At 49.0% G+C, this 19,681-nt stretch overlaps 1 protein-coding gene across 1 annotated transcript; it reads right to left on the bottom strand.

Moving 5' to 3' along the window:
• Positions 1 to 229: 229 nt before the first annotated feature.
• Positions 230 to 18,176, bottom strand: SIAH2 (siah E3 ubiquitin protein ligase 2). Its single transcript, XM_081138524.1, has 2 exons — positions 17,551 to 18,176; positions 230 to 1,792 (listed from the first exon to the last, which is right to left on the bottom strand). Exons 1-2 carry the CDS (start codon positions 17,977 to 17,979, stop codon positions 1,235 to 1,237), a joined length of 987 nt encoding a protein of 328 aa, XP_080994650.1. The 5' UTR covers positions 17,980 to 18,176; the 3' UTR covers positions 230 to 1,234.
• Between the last annotated feature and the right edge of the window lie 1,505 nt (positions 18,177 to 19,681).

Here is a 19,681-nt window from a genome sequence, read left to right as displayed (position 1 = left end):
AGTCCTCTAACACCAACGACAGTCCATTTTCAGAGATGTGAGTTTGGACCCTAATGCAGCCAATGACCCGGGCTATGACCCTGGGCAAGTGGCTGTTTCCTCCTGTGGAAGTGGCGAGAGCTCCAGGCCCCCGGTGGTGGTAGAGGGTGGTGGTGGGGCCTCGCCGCACCTGCACACAGTAGGCACACAATAAATACCTGTTATTCAAGTTGGAAAATGAACTACGACATTCAGTTTTGGAAAATATTTATTAAAAAACTAAAGTGAATGTGGCAAAAAAACAAAAAAACCCCAAGACATACCTTTAAATAGCAAGCATATGACACTGGTTATAAAGCTTTTCCCACTCTACCGACCTAGTCTTTCCCACCATCTATGGTCAAGGAGGGCCTCTGAGGGAAGCCTCATGTAAACAGGTCCCCGGTACTAGTGATGAGCAAAAACTAATTACGTGAGGACTCTCAATGGCCAAACGACTCGCTTTCCTAGGTAATCTACCCCAGACACAAGACAGATCAACTCTTAAGAGTGCGTTCTTGGGGACCTGTAGTTCTAGTTTTAATTTGGGTGTGGGAGGCTGTTGGGGGATGAAATTGTAGAAAAACAGTATCAGTAGAGGGCAATCTTTAAGCACCTTTAAAATCTGGACCCTTTCCCACAATTTAACCCAGTAATTCTCAAACTTGACTGTTGAAAAGAATCATAGAATTCTTTTCTTTCCTGATGACATTGTTAAATTCACAGGCTCCCCAAATCTGCACGTCCAAGAGGAGTATTCCAGGTGACTCTGTGCGTACTGATTAGCCTTCCAGTTTGAGAAACACTGTTTAAAATGCATTAAAACAATTCCTACCCCCTAAACACAAGATAAAAGTAATCTTCTGACAGTCACTGTGCTTTGTCAATTTGGAGGGACCAATATAGGAAGGGGGTTAGGAAGAAGCCTCCCATTCCTAACGTACTGGTCTACAGGAGCCCTGTGCAACCGGTCAGGGGCTGTTCGGGAAGCAACATTTAATAATCAGGTTACAGAACAGCCTCCAAATGACCCACAGGCCAACGGCATTCATCCCAGTTTAGTGAACTCTGCTGGGCCAGTGCCAGATGGGAAGCTGCTGCTCAGACAGAACACACGGGGTAACTGGGGACCTTGACTTGTAAAGACATCGTGAATAAAACATCCATAAAATCCTTTATTAACCACAGAGCACTGTGCCCAAATAATTTCGGTGCATCACGGACAACACGTTGAAATAGTCACGTTGATTCCAAGGTTCCCGTTGTCCGCGAAAAGGTGGGCGATGGCCGTGTCGAACACCAGGCAGTCGCTGTTCATGATGGCCGTGGCCACGCCGTCGTGGATGGAGCGCGGCGTGGCCTCCCAGGTCAGCCGCCGCCGGTTCCCGTTCAGCTCCAGCCTGTAGGCGAAGCTCTCGGCCTGCTTGCGGGTGCCGATGAGCAGCACGATGGCGAAGAACTGCTGGTGGCCCTCGTACTTCTCCTGCTTCTCCAGCACCAGCATGAAGTGGTGGCCGAAGCAGGACTGCATCATCACCCAGTCCACGGCGCCCGGCAGGTTGATGTCCGTCGCCAGGAAGACGATGTCTTCTCCCTGAAGGGTGGTGATGCTCTTGTGGGCGTGCATGAGATGGGACATCACGGCTTCCAGGGACCCCTGCCACTTGCAGGAGGCGCCGGGGCAGGGGCAGGAGTAGGGACGGTATTCGCAGATGTCTTCGTGCTCTGGCTTCTCCGTGTGGTGCAGGGTCAGCGAGCAGCCCGTGGTGGCGTACTGCGGGGACGGAAAGGGACACGTTGAGCCATCTGGCCTTCGCAGGGCCCCCGCCCACCCACTCAGGTTTCCCGGCGTACACTGTAGCCTTATTTCAACTATTTCTGCTCGAGATGAGTCGAATACCTGAGTAAAAGTCTCAGTTCCCACTGACTGTCAGTACTGCCCGGGCCAAGCCAGGGCCGACCCTGCGGCAGGGACGAGCTGCATTGCATATCCCCCCTCCGACGCCGAAACCCTGAGGGCTCAGGTGCTCTTAGTACAAACACCTCCAACAAAATTGCTGAGCCAGTCCTAGGGAACCTGGCCTTCCCCCTTATTTTCTGTGAATTTAAAGACATTTTTAAAGAATTTAAAGCTGCGCAGGGGTAGGGTTGGACCGGGAATATGTTATCTTCATACTAGTTTTCACCTAGACAATTTTGAAAGTATCATTCCCCTCCCCCCTTTGTCTCCACTTCTTCCTGGCTCACTGGACTGGCAGGCAGGTTGTGGGGAAGGCTGCCCTGGGCTCCATGCCCTTGCCAGCTGCGGTGACCAGCCCGGGGCAGAAGGCTGGACACCAGGCACGTGACAGAACTATCACCTCACCTTCACTTTTAAATCTTCCCCTGGGGGCCTCTGACCATACCTCTTGCCTGAGAGGAACTCACATCCTCGAACTGCTTAACTGACTTGGGAGGCTGCTGGTCGGCCTGGTCGCAGCCAGTGGAGCTTAAAAGGCCTCGCACCCCTCTCAAAGCCCTCCGAGCTTTCCCCAGACCACTTCCTCAAGTCCAAGTGCACGTCTCCTGATGCCACTGTCAGGTACGTAGGTCCTCAACAGGCCCAGGAGGAAGGGGAACTAATGTGGGCCCTGCAGCGGGTACTGTCCTAGATGTTTCCTGACAGGTCAGTCCGCCCTTAAGCTCCTGCCTTAATGGGGTACGAACAAAGCCTTGTCCTCCGTGGCGCTCAGGGTGACATTCCTGACGCGCACATCACACCCATCCTGGGGAAGGACCGCACAGAAAGGAAAGAGGTGTTTGCTCCCAACCTTCACAAAAATGACAGTGTTCCTGCCTAGCTAACAGGTGGAGCCAGCCCACAAGGAGACACTTGCCCAGAGTACGGTGAGTGTCTTGTAATGGGTGAGGAAACCCGAGCACCCGTTTTGGGTGAAGCTAGAAGTATGCGTCAGCCCCCGAGCAGCAGGCAGGCCAACTGTCTGGCGTACCCACTGGGCCCCCCGCGCCCTTTTGAGACGTCACCAAATGAAGGCAGCACTAGGCAATTTTTCTAAGATGCTGTGCCCAATGGCTAAAAAAACCAAAACAAAATCTCATGGCTATTTTTGCTTCTCTCTACCCTGCCTTAGGGAATCAACCCCTTATAAACTTGAAGTATGTCAAATTCTAACTTTTACAGCTGAATTAATCATTAGCAACAAGCAGGCACTGGCACCTTCTCCACCCAAGACCCCAAGAGTGGTCACTGAGGATGCGATGAAGCCCGTCTCCACTCCCCTAACATGGAAGAAGAGAGCGGCTCGGGGAAAGAACTGGAGCTCGTTCCTCCCAGGCCGAGAGCACATGACGATCGTCAAGAGAAACTGGCAGAAATTTCACTGCTGTTTGCCCATAGCAACTGCTTATTCATATATATATATATATATGAAAATATATCTTTATTTATTTCAGAGAGGAAGGGAGAGAGAGATAGAAATGTCAATGATGAGAGAGTCATTGATCGGCTGCCTCCTGCACGCCCCTGACGGGATCAAGCCCGCAACCTGAGCATGTGACCTGACCAGGAATAGAACCTCGATCTCCTGGATCCTAGGTCGATGCTCAACTGCTGAGCCACGCCTGGCCGGGCCTTATTTGTATTTTTAACCATGGACTAATTTTAAAAGCATGGGTGTAAAAAACTTAATCAGAGGAGAAACAAGTTTATTTATCCATATATATCAATATTTTGTGTTCCTGACAAGTATTAAGGCCCTAATAAACAAATTCCTATTAACTGAGTTTTAAATCTAGGGTGCAGCTAGGAATAGAGAGCCTACTGATGTTCTCTAAGTGATGGGTGAGGCATTTCTGCCCACAGTGTAACACACATACAATAAAAATAGCAAGAATTACCCCAGAGCCTGGCAGATTCTCTGGCTGAAACCAGCCCTCAATATTTGGATCTGAGCCTGGCTGGGCATGGCTCAGGGGTTGAGCATCCACCTAGGATCCAGGAGATCGCAGTTCGATTCCCGGTCAGGGCACATGCCCGGGTTGCGGGCTTGATCCCCAGTCAGGGGCGTGCAGGAGGCAGCCGATCAATGACTCTCTCTCATCATTGATGTTTCTCTCTCTCTCTATCCCTCTCCCTTCCTCTCTCTGAAATCAGTAAAGATATATTTAAAAAAATAAAAATTAAAATAAAAGAAATATTTGGATCTGAAGGCATTTCAGAATAGGCTATTTACCACAGCTGCCCAGAAATAATTCCAGGAACAGGAAGAACTTTGGCAAAGAGTGTACAGAAAAGTACCGCCTGCCTGTGTTCCTAAACTCAAAGCTCCAAACCACCCCACGTTCACCAACTCAGTGCACAGCAAATATTTATCACCTAGCAATCATTTTAGAACTTTCCCTTGTGTAGCTCAAGTAGGAATATTTATATTCTGAATTATTTGGTTTGCCTTACAAGTCACACACTCTTCCTTCAACCCAAATATAGAGGACAGGGAACCTCCCCAAATTATGCAAACAGAAAAGGCATTACTTAGCATTTGTGTGGACAATGACCTTATGAATAAAGGTCTTGCTACAACTTCCATTAACTTAAATAAGCACTTTAAAAGTGTTAGGTGCTTACTCCACCCCTTTTCTAAACAAGCTGAACTTTAATGCCAAACTATTCCTTCTCTTTTCCATCATGAGTGAGGGCATGGCTTTCATGACCACAATGCTACTTTCATGACGACTGGAATAGAGGTGATTCTAAAAAGAAAAGATCTAAACTTTAGCCCTGGCCGGGTAGCTCAGTTGGTTACAGCGTCGCCCCTATACACCAAGGTTTTGGGTTCGATGCCCAGTCAGGGCACATACAAGAGTCAACCAACCAATGAATGAAAAAATAAGTGGAACAAAAATTGATGTCTCTCTCTCCCCCTCCCTTTTCATCTCTCTCTAAAATCAATAAATAAAAAAATAAGAAATACTTTAAACATGTGCGCACTCACACACACTCCACTGTCACACTTCATGCTAGCAACAGTCTCGGCATTGTTCTGGGAAACACTATGGTGTCCTTGTTACCTGCCCTGGGGGCTGGCATACAGGGATCAGAGGGAGGGGCTGTCAATTCCCGGAGACTATGGAAAACTGTCTGGGTGCCTCTGAGCAGCAAACCCAAATTACACTGGCCCCTGAGCTGTGTTTTCCTAACAAGCTCCAAGGGTTGGAAAGGCTGTGCGCCTCTATCCCAGAGCACAGGAAATGTTTCCTGTGGAGAGCCACCCCCTGCAACAATCGACAGCTTAAATACTGCAGAAATACAGACAGAGGTGCAGAGGAAGGGCGGGGACGGGCGAGGAGGGGTAAGGGAAGCGTCACTGTAGACAACGGGACTGTGGATGGAGTAGTTCCATTTGGTTCCAGCACAGCATGAGAAGAGCAAACAGTGGGGATAAAACCTATGGCAAGGCAGGGACTTTACTAAGTTTATTCTCAGGGTTTCCTACGGTGGCACTAGTGACATTTTAGACTGGTAATTCTGTGATGGGGCCGTTCTGTGCACTGTGGGATGTTCAGCAGCATCCCTGGCCTCTGCACACTAGAATCCAGTAGCAACTGACCCCCACCCCCCATGGATTATGACAACCAGAAATGTCACCAGCCATGGCCAAATGTCTCCTGGGGGCAAAATCGTCCTGGCTGAGAGGTGCTAATTTCAATGAATGACAAAACCTGGCTGGGCAGCCACAATCACAGCTGTGAGGAGAGGCCCATATGGGTAGGCAGGCCAGGCTGGTCACTGCTCCACCCCACAGGCACCACCCAGGAAAGCTCAGGGACGCCAGCCCCATACATAAGTAGGTCTCGATTGTTTGCAAAGCGTGGAGGAAGGCCAGGGAGCCGAGCTGGTTCCACCTGCGTTACAGACTGACTCATCAAGGCTCCTTGGTCATTCATGGCCACCCGGGAGCAGGTTCTCTGTCACTGCCCAGCACAGCGTAGGAGTCAAACAAAGAATATTTTGAGAAAAAGAAACTAATTTACATTTGCCTTGATTCCTCAGCACCCAACCCAACAAACACAAAAACCAGAGTGGAGAGAGATACTGCTTTTAGAAGCAGGTTCTAAAATTAACTACTACTTTGGTTTGCAAAGGAGACAAACAGCCTGAAAGGCCTCTCCCGAGGGAAGGGGAAGCACACCTCACACACACGTTACCAGGAATCAGGCCCTTCCAGGCTTCTCTGGCATCTTGCGAGGTTTCACTTTTCCGCACCCTGGCTCGAGCCTGCCCCACCAAAGGGGGCGGGTTCGAAGGCTGCCTGCTCTCCTTCAGACGCCTGGGTTTTGGAGGGTCGCTCCTGTTCCTGAGAAGCAGCTGGGCTGGTTCACAGAGGGCTGCCCGTGGGACCTTAGTTATAAACGAGATTTCTCCACGGGGCCATATCTGCTGGTGAGGTGGGAATATGCTTAAGTAAACCTCTTGGGGGGCGGGGGCGGGGAGCAGAGAGACACAACCACACACAGAAGCTGAAAGCAAAGAAGAAGGCAGGGCGGGGGAGGCTGGCACAGCAGAATGAGAAACAAATGTTGAAATAACATTTCTGACTTCTCCTTAGAAGCTTTTTGCATCACAATGGCTCAAAAGTCTTGCGCAAACGTGTCCTGCCATGAAAGGCAATGCATGACCTGGTGCCTCAAGTTTAAGTCTTTGCAGAAAGCAGTAAATGGGGCTATTTCTTTTCCTGGGCACAGGTCTGAAGGTTGTATTTAAACTGGAAACTAGGCAGGGTTTTGGCATAGAAACCCCTTTAATACAAACAGGACCAGGTCCATCAGAAACATAGTCAGACACTAGACACCTGTTATTTACCCAATAGACACAGTTGCATTATATTTGTTTATGGAATGAGTCTATAAACAGAGTAACCCTTCTTAGCCAGGTGCTAGGTGACGGTCATGAGCCCTGTGACTGGTTCTGAACACTTAACCTATTAAGTTAAATGTGAGTCCATGCAATGCGAGAACAGTTTGCTGAACTCTGACACTCTACGTGTACTGCAGGGGGGGCCTCATGAGCTCGGGGAAAGCGTGTCCCTCGTGGGGACTGGGAGGCAACTGCCCTGCCTCCACCTGCCTCCCTCCTGGAAAATGAACTGTATTAGGAGAATATCTGTCAGCACCTCAGATGAGAATGTCTCAAGGAAAACAAAGCACAATCGATATTTTGTTGTTGATTAAATCCAAGAAATGACCTTGTTTGGAGAAAGCGAAGGCCAACCGCACTTTTCTAGGCTGTAATGATCACAGAACGCACAGTGACGGCTAAATGCAAAGCAGCACCGCAAGTGGGGAAACAAAATTGCCCAAAAGGGCAGGGCTGGAGCAGCTGAAATGTGAATACAGTGGATTAGATTAGATCACAGTATCCACTGCATGTCCAGCTTCCTCGTTTTGGTAACTACACTTTACTTATATAAGAATGTTTTTAGGAGAAATGCAGTGAGGTATTTAGAGGCAAAGGGGCAGGACACCTACAATTTACATGTGAATGGTTAAAAAATATATATGTTTGAACAGAGTGAGCACAAATGAAAAAGCAAAGGGGCAGAAAGGAAACAACTGGTGATTCTGGGAAAAGGGTACAGGGGAATTTTTTTGGTACTATTATTGCAACTGATGTATAAGTTTGAAATCATACAAGAATAAAAATATGTTACAGAACCCAGGGGCACAGCATATTTATCCTTATGGGACAGAGGTCTTTTGCGGAACGGCTCGAATGAATTTTTATCATAATAGTGTTGTTTTTAAAGAAAAATATTGTTAACTACATATCTATGTGTAAATGTAACTACGTTAGTTTTTGTTTTACTAGAGGCTCTTTGGGACTCATTTGAATGAACCAATAAAATTTTGCAATGACGACATCAATGGTTATATACAATAAACAATACTTCTTTGACCCCCATAGAAACCAAAGCCTCCTTGCTTCTTTGGTCCCTCTGAAGGTTTGTGGGCACGAGTTTGTGGGCCCAAGTCTGTGGCCCTGGAGTGTAGTTTCCAGCCACACCCCCCAGTGGTGCCATGTCCAAGGTTTCAATTCCCCACCACATCTGAAAAAGGAGCTCCAGGAATGGAACTCATACCCACACTCCTCCCCCCTTTTCTTAAACCCCTTTTAGCACTAGGGAGGTAAACTCAGAAATGGAATCAGTTATCTGAGTTCCACTGGAAGGATAAGTTCCTGGCGGTGCAACTTATTACGTATGATAAGCTGATCTCTAGGGGACTGCGGGCTGTAGTCTCTGTCTTCACAGCATTCTTCAGACTTGGCAAAACGAGAGCTGTAGCAGAATCTAGTACAGACTGAAATCATGGTAAAACTTAAAATTTAACCTGCAGTTAAATTTTACTACTTAAAAAAAAAAGTCTAGCAATTCAAGCTGGCTCCTCTGGGACTAAAAATGTTTACTGCCCCCCAATATATCACTGAGTGATCACAGGCTGCTTTCCAGTTAATTTATGGGCCTATTAATTTTGTTCATCGATTTACTGATTTATTGCCTGCTTCCCATCCACCCAGTATTTGTTGGTAAATGAATATCAGGATTATCTCCATAGGACAACTGTCCCCCACCATTGCTAATTTCACTTTAAAAGCCTCACTCTGGGAAAAATTAAAACAAAAATCCAATAGACCTTGAGATCATGTAAGGAAAAATGTTTATTCTAGACTTGTCACTAAGGGTTTTATAGTTTTTGATAAAGGCATTTCACATATTTTATTTACATAAACTACTGGGAGTGGGGGTGTTTATTTATAGCTTTTGGTGAATCTTACATAGGCTGGGAAACAAAGGCACCGTTGTCATTTTGACGGCTGTTTGTTCCTCTTGCTCAAAAGGTGTTTACAACCATTGGTAGAGTAGCTATAATTAGAACTCAAGTACCCAGTGTCCTATGTGACCTTGAATTGAGCCTACCGTGTCACCTCTGAGTGCGTCTACAAAACTGTCTATGACTCATCTATTGACTATTAACAGTGAAGGAGTTCAGACACGGGCCACAGGAGAAAGTGAAATCTCTTCTTGTGAATTAATTATAATACTCAAATTGCATCTGTCTAGAATCCTTCCTGTCTTAGCAAACTCTCCCTTAAATCGAATGGTAAGTTCCTCACCTCCACTATGAAGTAGTGTAAAGAGAGAATTACAGTAACAGTTTCACGGATAATAAGACAGTACCACTCAGGACCAGAACTGTCACACAGGGACGAGACTAAGAAAACACTGATATTCAACTTTACAAACTATCTTCTGGAGAAGGCAATTCTCATGAAAATATTGGCTTAAAAAGTCCTCCTTTTGCCTGAGAAAGCTGACAAACCCCAAGCTGCAGACAGCTTTCCTACTAAAGGTATCTTGGTGGAAGACTGGTGTAATTTTATCGCAGTCATCTGAGAACATCCTGCTTTTGGGGAAAGGGGTGAGTGCATTTAGCCTTACAAAGGCTCCCTGGGCTGGCAGGGGTTTATTTTTAATCTTAGACACAAAAGTTGACTTTCGACCAAGTTTATTTCTCATCTGACCGTAGCTGGAATTAGCAGGCAACCGCACGCTGACTTGGAGAACCAGTTCTATAAGGTCCCTTCAGTCTATGTTCAAGCAAACAGAAGCACCTTCAAGTAAGCGCTGGAGTTCAAGGCTCAGTGCCACACTTTCAGTAGCTTGCCCGCCCGTTTTCAGTATGTCCTTACTCTTCTATGCCAGGCTCCCACCCGCAAATCAAGTTAACTGCTCCGTCAGATTGTCAAGCAGTGCCACCCCCCCCCCAGCAGTCTTTATTTCTCCACTAGAGAAACTGCATTCACCAGAAGACTTAAGTGCTACGTAGGGTTGCCAGATTTAGCAAATAAAAATACAAAATGCCCAGTATGTCCCAGGCAAGATTTGGGTTATACTTACACCAAGAAATTATTTGTTATCTTAAATTTGAACTTAAATGGGCATCCTGTGTTTTACCTGGCGACCCTAAGGACAGGGCCATTCTGGGACCACCGCCTTCTCTCCGAGAGCCACTGTGGGGGCCTGGAATCGGAAGGAGATCACCGTTCCTCCGCAGGGTGGCACCCGCAGCAGAAAGGCAGGAGGATGCAGTGGGACACTGTATGTGCAAATTCCAAGGCTCAGGTTCAAGTTCCTGCTCTCCAGACTTACAAACTGTGTGGCTTTGGGCACACCGCTGAGAGGGGAATACTAACTATGCCCTATTTCCTTTCAAAGTAATTGGGAGCACCCTGACTGCTTTGGCTCAGTGGTTAGAGTGTCGCCCGAGGACCCCGGGTTCGATTCCCGGTTAAGGTCACGTACCTCGGTTGTGGTTCAGTCCCAGGCCTTGGTGGAGGCATGTGTGAGAGGCAACCAATCAATGTGTCTCTCTCACATGGATGTTTCTCTCTCTCTCCCTGCCTTCCTCCCTCCCTTCCACTCTCTCTAAAAATCAATGGAAAAGACATTTGCTGAGGATTAAAAAAAAAAAGTAATTCAGAGGATAACACGAGATAACACACCTAGCAAGGCAAGCAGTGCGACTCCTCTGGCCTCCCCACAGAACCGCATCAGGTCGCCCACCCTCCCTTCCCTCTGGGCAGGCCGCTCCCCTTCGATTGCAGCTCTGCCGGCCCAGTGTGGGGAGGCCCCCGCCCCTCCTCCCTCCCTCCCACGGCTGCAAAGGCCCGGCTGCTCCTGGGACTGGGTTCCAGAAGGATGTGGCAGGAGGGGAGCCGATGGCTGGCCGGCAGATGGGCCGTAAGAAGGGGAGGGCTCCGGACTGCAGGGGGCTGCAAGGGCGGGTGCGATGAACAGTTGGTGGGTAATCCCGAGGAGCCACCTCTGGCCCGAGGTTATATGGGGGGGGGGGGAGGGGGGGGGGAAGCTGGCAGCAGCACTGAGAAAACCAAAGGCTCACACCCAGTGTTGGTGACGCCGGAGAAATGGTAATTCCATGGCCAATGATCGGAGGGAAAAGGCGGTTGGGCTCTGCCAGCAAAGCTTTTCATTTCTGCATATACCCTTTGGCCCCACCACTCAACTTCTAAGGAATTTCTCATTCGGGAAGAATTATTTTCTTATACACAAGGATTCAGTGATAGTAGTGCTTTTTTTTAAGTCACAGTAAGAAAACAATGATTTACATGACCACAAACAAGAGCCTGATTGAGTAACTCTGGTGCTCCCACCAAACTGCGCTGCTCTGCAGCCATGAGACATGGTCTTCAAGACCATCGATGCGGAGAAGCAGCCACGGTGGGTTACATGCAAAAATAGGGCATGAAATAGTGTGTGGATTCTCCACCTTACCTGCTTTCTTTTTTTAATGAAAAATTCCCTTGATGTACAAGGAAGTTGGCAAGGGCATATGCAAAATGGTATCGTGGTTCATTCTAGGCAGGGGGTATTACAGGGGATTATAATTTTAAATTTCTATGTCCTGTATTCTAAAATAATGATAACCTTTAACGTATTTTATAATGTGTAGGGAAGAGAAGCTCAGTGGGAGAACCTACGGGAGAAAAATAAAAAATATTCTTCTTTTGCTTTTTAAAGTTTATGCCTGAACCTGGCCTTATCCACTGGCCACTGCTCTGTGGCAGCTTCTAACGGTGCACATCTCATGTTGGCTGTGCTGCGGCTGTGCCTGGCACTTTGGGTGAATTATTACCTACTTCGATTCTCGCCCCTTTTTACCAATAAGCCACTGAAGCTTGGAGAGGTCACCAGCCAGTCACAGTGGGATCTGTACCAGGAGCTCACGTAGGCAGGCCTGACCTCAAAACCACCAGAGTAAGAGGCAGCCTCGGGGGAGGAGTGACCCAAAGACCTGCCTTTGTTGATTCAAAGTTTTAAAACAGGGCCCAGGCCCACACATCTAACACCAGGTGTGTCTTCCATTCACCTCTGTACGTATGTGGCCGAAAACTTATCTCACAGATACTACAGAGTCTAAAAATCATTACATAAAATATTTACCAAATGGAAATAAGGACAACAGTTTCCCAATTTTTAAGAAACGAACAGAGAATGATGGGCATCTGGATGAAGAAATTCTGCTAGAGGATCTTCAGCATCTCTTGTAAGTCTTAGAACAGACACTCCAAGGTTCAACATAAAGACACATCTGATCAGGAAAAGTGTTCGGCTTCCCTAATCTCTGTTTCAGGACGTCCACAGCACAATCGCATTCCAATGCCCCGTCTGATCGCCCCTCATGACTCACCCAAGGGCCTGACCACTGCCATTCACTTTAGCAAACGGGTACCTACTCTGTGCCCCTTTCAGGGCGTGAGGACCTTATGGGTGTGAATAAGAAATGCCACTGTTTACAAGTTTTGTCAGATGTACATGTCTGGCTCTTAAGACATTTCACAGAACAGAGGGCTTCAAATGCAGTCTCAGGCTGGGGTGTCGCAGGCCAGACCTGCTGTACCTCTGGACCGGCTTCCCCTCTGGTTGTACTAAAGACCAGCTTTCAGTAATAATGATTTACTCCAGTTCCAGGCCATGCAACCTGGGAAAAATCTTTGGGCAACTAAGTGTGGAATCAGCACTAAACTTCAGTTCTCCTACCTAGCATTCTAGTGCCTCTGTTCTGAATTTCACACTTACAAGCTGTATTTTCAACGTTGTGCTTTACAATCTGGAGCCTCACTGTAACTGTATGTGGGCTCCAGGGCTGCCAACCTGGTCAACAGCAGCTGCTAGAGAGGACTGCAGGGACAGCTTAGTTTCCAAGGAGATTATTTTGTCTTAGGGGGATTTCCAAGTTAAGGGAGATCTCTGAAGTGGCTTTGGCTAATTGGCTTATCCCTCCAGACTTCTAGACGATCAATCACTCTCACCAAGCAACAACCCTAGTACCAGCCATCTGATATGGTGAAGCAAAAGCCCTCTATACCACTTCAAATGTGATCTCAGAGCACCCACCTGCCAGGATGGTCATACGGGCTGAGGCAAGTACATGACTGAACCAGGGTCATACGAAGCCAGGATGAGAACCCAGTTCTATGTCCTGGTAGTGCTCTCTTCCCTGGTAGTTTACTGGGTTCTGAGAAAAGATCCTTGGTATAATCATTTAGGCCAACCTTTCCTTAAAGATGAAAACACTCAGGTGCAAAGAAAGAAACTGGCTGGTACAAGGTCAAACACAGAGTCACTAGCACAACAATGCAGGTCTCCCAATGGTTAGAATGGACTACTCTCTTGGCAAAATAAAGATGAAAAGAAAATAAGCTAAAAAATCATATACAGTTGGGATCCATCCAAGTTCCAAAGTTCATGAAGATAAGGCTCAATGAATGTTTTCTAAGAGAGAACCAGGTCAGAGGTTGCACACTGGCAGATGGAATTTGGTCCACAGGCATGGTTGGTTTGGCCTGAAAGTGCTGCCTTTAAATTTGAGTTTAGGCAATGTTAAAAAAAAAATGCAGCTTTTTGGCTTTTCCAAAAAAAAAAAAAAAAAAAATTCAAAGGTCTAGCCTGGCTGAACACACTTTGCCACTCTTGCCAGTCACCCAGCACAGAGCAAAAGTCACCCTTTGGAGATGGCATGTGCTCCCCAGCTCCCCACAGCTCTGCTGCTCCTGAGGTCTCCCATCCCCCGAGGCCAAGGGTCTGATGGGGCCACAGGTCTAACGATGCTCTCCTGGTATTTAGAATTTGTTGCCACTGGACTAGATGAATCCACCCTGGGAGCTTTTAATTTTCAACTGGGTTACCTAACTTGTTGTGTTTTTGGTCTTTTTTTAAAGACCAAAAACAATCCAATCCAAATGCAAGGAAGACTTGCTGGCTAAGGCTTTCCAGTGCAATAATTATTTAAAGATGTGCTACTAGAAACTTTTAGAGACGATCAAGAAAAAGTAGAAAGAAAATGTATCATAGTGTAAGTGGGCTGGAGTGGTTTTAGCATTTCCCACAGTTGTGGAGAGAAATACTTGGCTGATATTAAAATAAAATGTTGAGTGGGGGCACAAATGTGTCAACCTTCACTTCTCTGCCCACGCGCCACTAAGGTGGTGGGTCTGAGGTCTGGGGAACAGGACGTCAAACTTCTCAGGCGTGGAACAAGCCACAGAATGGACTAAAAATACCACGCGTGGAAGAGCTATGCTCTGATAGAGATTCTTTTTTAAAAAGGAGACCTGAGCTAGTAATGCATGTGGTGCCCTCTATCAAAGGTGCTGGCAGCACTTTAGCCTTTAATTAAATGGCCCCACACCTATGTAAGGAAGCTACTTGGCAACACATCCATTTTGAGGCAAACTGAAGCATGGACAGTGCAGAAATGTAATGAAATCCCCCAAATATTAGGTTTGTAGGTTATTTTCCTCCCTGATATTCCTACCCCATGCCCTACAAAATTCCCACCAATGAATTTTATAGTGAGCATGTATGTTGTCTTTCTGGGATGTTCCCAGCAGAGGACCATTTGGTGAACTCATCCAACCAGCTGGTTTTGTTACTGCTGTCAACTCTGAGTTATGATCTGGAGCCTTGGAGATAAGCTCACATTCAGAACCCCTACGTGATGAGCAGTACCAAGGATGTGTGCCTCTGAGATGCAGGTTCACGGGCTGGTCCACTTATTAGCTTTGTGATCTTGCCAAGTCACTTAACACTTAACCTCTCTATAGGCATGAGTTTTCTCATCGGAAAAAGAAGGCAAACTAATAAAAGCTGACCCACACAAGTAAGTAGCTGGCACACAGAAGGCAACCAATAAGCTTTCCACATAACCTCCCTTCATTTCACAGAATGCTAGACGCTACAGGGCCTTAGAAGTCGAGCAGTCCCATCCCCTCATAAACGCGAGGAAATTAAGGCCCCAGAAATGCTCTCTGACAAACAATGGCAACTCCAGCAACTCTTGAGACTGGGCTCTGGTACTTCACCCAACACGGTTTTCTCACATTAGCCAGCCCAGGAGAAAGATTCTAAGAGCAGGTGGGGACGAGACAAGGCAGTCCCTTTGATTTCCAGCAAGAAGCGCAAGTCGCAGAGCTAGGCGTGCAGGCCTATTTTGTTGGCTGTTTGACACAGGCCTTACTACTCCCTACTGCTCTCATCCTCCCCAACTAACATATCTTGGTTGCTTGGGACTCTATTCACATCCAAGTTTGGTTTATCAAACTAACTGACTGAGCTGCCCTGTCAACACCTTGGTCAGTCAAAGTTGAGGCACTATACTCCAGCATTATAAATCTCACACACATGCACCCCCACACAAGGGACACCAAGATCACTTTCCGACTTGGCTCCTGGTCTGTACGGAAAGGGTTGGCCCTGTTAAATTTCAGCTTGCCAAGTGATGGCTTTGCCCAGCTCCATTCTTACAGACAGAGATGTGGAAAGTCAATGATGAGAAAGGCTGAGTACCCGATTCGCAAGAGAATTACTCTCCAAGAAAGACTTCACTAACCCTGCCAGGCGTGGCTCAGTGGTTGAGCATCAACCTAGGATCCAGAAGATCACGGTTCCATTCCCGGTCAGGGCACATGCCTGGGTTGCAGGCTCTATCCCCAGCAGGGGACCTGCAGGAGGCAACTGATTCCTGATTCTCTCTCATCACTGATGTTTCTATCTCTCTCTCCCTCTCCCTTCCTCTCTCTGAAATCATTAAGATATATTTAAAAGAAAAAAAGACTTCACTAGCATGTTAGATGCTAGAAAGAACAGATACTTCAATAGGAACCAGAATCCTAGATCCTGAAAGTGAAGCTTCACACTTCATACAGCATGTTATAACTGTTTCCTTCACCTTCCCTCGGGAGCGAAACAATACTCTTAGAAGACTGCTTTTAGAAAATAAATTATGGCATACTGACTGATATCAAATGCTCATTTGTGGACTGTAATTCACCTAAAGCCATTTCTTCTACTGGCCACTGAAGGTTTGGGGAAAAGCGAAGGGCTGAGAAGATGACTCCCCAGAAATCCTGTGGTACATCCCTCCTGTAACTCCAAACCCCACAATGTATCTCCAACATCAAATATCCACTCTTATGTCCACTATAACCAAATTTTCTCTTAATCACTAGGCTACCACCTTCTTCATGATCCTAAGAAAACCATAGAAATAGTTTGTCTATATGTTATGAGAAACAACTATTGATTGGATGGTGTGAATTAGTAAGCATTATGAGGAGTGGTTAGAAGAAGAGTCATTTATTCAGGTTGACAGAAACCCCAGCCAAACACGAATTCAAACCCTTATTTGAATACGCTATTTTAAACTTGATCTGTGGTAGGGCACAGACCAAATTAAATCACTCATTTTACTGACTTGAGTTTCAAGCTTCAATTCTCAGGTGGATTATTTTTAATTTAAAAATAAGCTCTTGCCCTATAAAAATAAGCAGCATCAAGGGGAAATGCAAGACAGCTTAAATGGCTCAAGAGGCAGAGCAGTTACTTTTACAAAAAAACTCAAAAGTATTAATGACATTATTTCCATTTCTAAGTTTAGAAAAAGAACTTTATGGTATAACTCTCGGTTATAATGAAGCAATATAGACAGGTATATCTCTGAAACTCCTCCTTAAGATTTTTAAGTGACAGATGTAGGTAAACAGATGTTATAATATGACCACACAATGCAATACTATGAAGCCATTTAAAATACAGCAAGGGACAACTATGTTTCAGCCACAGAAAAATATGTGTGATAATATGAATTTAAAACAGCAAGTTGCAGAGGCCATTTTTGGAAAACAAAAACAAACTTACGCCTGTGCATGTATATATAAACCTTCTTGACACACACTGACATCTACAATTCTAAATTCAGCTACAAGAGTATATTTATAAAGAACTGTAACAACAGCTCCTGCTTCCTGTTAAATTTCTGATCAACTTTTGTTTCCACCCCACTTAGGAAAAACACACACATCTCTCCAGTCCTTGGAAGGCTATAGGAGGGAAAGGCGTGGCTTGCAAGGTTTTCTTGTTGCTGGATGAAAGAGCACAGGTTGTAGGTGACCCCCTCCCCCCTTTTAGCTGTACTCCTGAGGGCTCCCACGTGTCGCGGGCGCGCAGATGGCAGGTGCGGAGTGCAGGAGAAATCCGGGACCAACCCAGCCGTGCTAAGTGCTGGTAAAGGGTGCGTGCAGCTCGCTCATTTCCTCCCTTCTCAAACCTCCATAGACAGTCAGCTTCCCGGTCGAAGTTTTACTTGTGCGGCCCAGCCCTGACCGCACCGCCGAGTACACGTCCGCAGAGCACACGGGCACCGCACGGGGAGAGCTGTGATGTGTTCTAACCACGATCGCGTGCCAATTAGTCCGGGGTCAGTGCTGGGGCAACCGTCAGCCCAGAGCTACTCCCAGTGTGGGCAGGTAGGGGATGGGAAGGGTGGACAAAGTGTAAACGTTTTATTTTTTTAAGTAAGTGAGATACCACCTGCCCCTCGGCGCCCGCGAGTGGGCTGCAGGAGACCCGCCAGGCAGAGGGGCGCCAGGCGGAGGGGCGCAGGTGGCACCGGGCTTACCTTGCAGGGAAACAGGACCGCCGAGGCCACCTTCTCCATAGCAAGGTTCCTGATACTGGGCGTCAGGGCGCCCCTGCACGTCGGGCAGCAGCTCAACTTCTGGCGGCATTGGTTACACACCAGGTGCCCGGCCTGGCACTGCAGGATGGGGGGCAGGACATAGTCGAAACAGACCGGGCACTCGAAGAGCGAGGTCAGCTCGTGGTGTTGCGGGGACACCGGGCCAGCCCCGCCGCCGCCGGCGCCGCCGCCGCCGGGGCCCGAGATCACCGCCGGCGCGGCGGGCACCGCGGACGAGCCGGGGCCCGCAGCCGAGATGGTGGCGGCGGCCGGGGGCGCAGCCGGGGACGGAGCGTGCTGGGGCTGCGGCGGCGGCTGTTTGCTGCAGGGCTTGTTAGCGCTGGGGCCGGTGGAGGACGGGCGGCTCATCGCGCTCCGAACCAACCATGGAACTGCGGGCGCCTGCCTGCCGCGGGGGCCGCCGGGGTCAAGGCGGTGCGCGCCCCCCGGGCGGCGGGCTCCGGAGCAACGCCACCGCGCCCGCCCGGGACCGGGCAACGGAGACGGCGGGCGCTGGGCAGGCTGGGGGCTGGACCGCGCCGCCGATCCCCGCGGCCCGCGGCGTTCCGAGCACCCCTCCGCACCCCCGGCCCCCCCGCCCGGCGGCGTCGCGGCGCCGACCCCGACCCCGACCCCGACCCCGACCCCGAGCGCGGCGCAGAGCCCGGCGCGGCAGCTTTTGGAGCAGCAGCTGACGTAAGCCCCGGGGGCGCGCGCGGACGTGACGCCTGGACACGTGTGCGGCCGCCCCGGCGCGCGGGGACTGGCACAGCCACCCTGCGACGGAGCGCCGCTCCGCCCGGGCCCGCTGGCAGCGCGGGGGCCGCCCGGCGTGGCACTTCCTGCGCGGACGGCGGCGGGCCCGCGGACGGCGGGCGGAGCGCGCGGCGGCCGCGCGGGGTCTGCTTTTCCGGGTCGGGGGGGGGGCGCCCTTCGGGAAGGCGTCGCCCCAGTCCTCTGGCTACACCCCGCGGAGCCACGCCGACGCGTCCCGGGGCTCAAACCAGAAGGACGGCTTCCAGCGGGGCGGGGGCTCGGCGCTGGGCGGGGCGGGGGCTCGGCGCTGGGCGGGGCGGGCCGCGGGCGCCCCCGGACAGGTCGGACAAGGCCGAGAGGCTCGTCCCCGCGTGGAGGCTCCGGCGCCCCGGGAGGCGCGGCGCGGCCGCTGGGCGCTCAGCCTGGTCGGGGCGCGGAGCGGGGGCTCGGGTGGTCTGCGTTGGGCACGGGGCCTAGAATTGGGCTAAGAGGGGGTTGAGCCCGCCCTGAGCCTGCTGCCCACGGCGGGCAGGAGGTGAACGCTCCTTATTGCGTGGCCGGCGGAAAGGCGAAGGCTTCTTGAATTGAGCGCCAAGTAGGCCCGGGAGGGAGTCACGGACAGCCTTGGCTGAAAGGAGGGTTCGCGGTCCCCCAGGAATGCCAGAAATACAGGTTGAGTCGCGAGGCCCCAGGAGCAATAGGTGACCCTGCAGTTCAGCGCAGCGCGTCCCCTGCTGAGATTGCTGCCGGAGTGAAAAGCTTTGATGCGAGGCGTGGGGCGCTCCCCCTGCACAGTGAGCCACAGGTCCATTAATTTAAGGTGCTCGAGTTAAATTGCGCTTCATAGTTTGAGCCACTGACACTGGAATGGGAGGAATGGGCTCCTTAGATGGATTCCGATGATTCTTTGTAGGAGAGACAGTGGTAAGGAACAAGAGACAGGACTGAGTGAAGAACAGTGCTTTCTGCTTACCGTCTGTGTGACTTTGGACTTGGTAAATTTTCTGTGCCTCAGTTTCCTCACCTGGAAACGTGGAATGAAAACAATACCTACATTGTGAGGATTAAATGAGTTTGATATATGCCAAGAGCCTGGCCCATCATAAATATTGTTTAAACCTTAGCTGTTATTTAAAAAATATTATTAGTGGATGTTTAATATTAATATTGATTATCAGTGAATAAAACCTGTTTGAGAAGTAAGCTGTTTGAGCCTAGGAAATATCAAGTTTAATCTTAATTTCTTAGAAGGACTACATGCATGGAATTGGTGGCATATGATCTAAGTCTTGAAAAAAAAAGTTAATAGATGTGA

This window comes from Miniopterus schreibersii (genome assembly GCF_964146895.1).
Source record: "Miniopterus schreibersii genome assembly, chromosome: 5".
NCBI classification, from domain to species: domain Eukaryota; kingdom Metazoa; phylum Chordata; class Mammalia; order Chiroptera; family Miniopteridae; genus Miniopterus; species Miniopterus schreibersii.
Note: the sequence above shows the minus strand (reverse complement) of the source record. Positions and strands in the feature narration are given on the sequence as shown.

Coding starts and splice junctions, on each gene's coding strand:
- SIAH2 (XM_081138524.1), bottom strand. CDS start 17,979: ATGAGCCGCCCGTCCTCCACCGGCCCCAGCGCTAACAAGCCCTGCAGC. Junction 1,793..17,550: donor CGGTCCTGTTTCCCTGCAAG/GTAAGCCCGGTG, acceptor CCGTCCCCGCAG/TACGCCACCACGGGCTGCTC.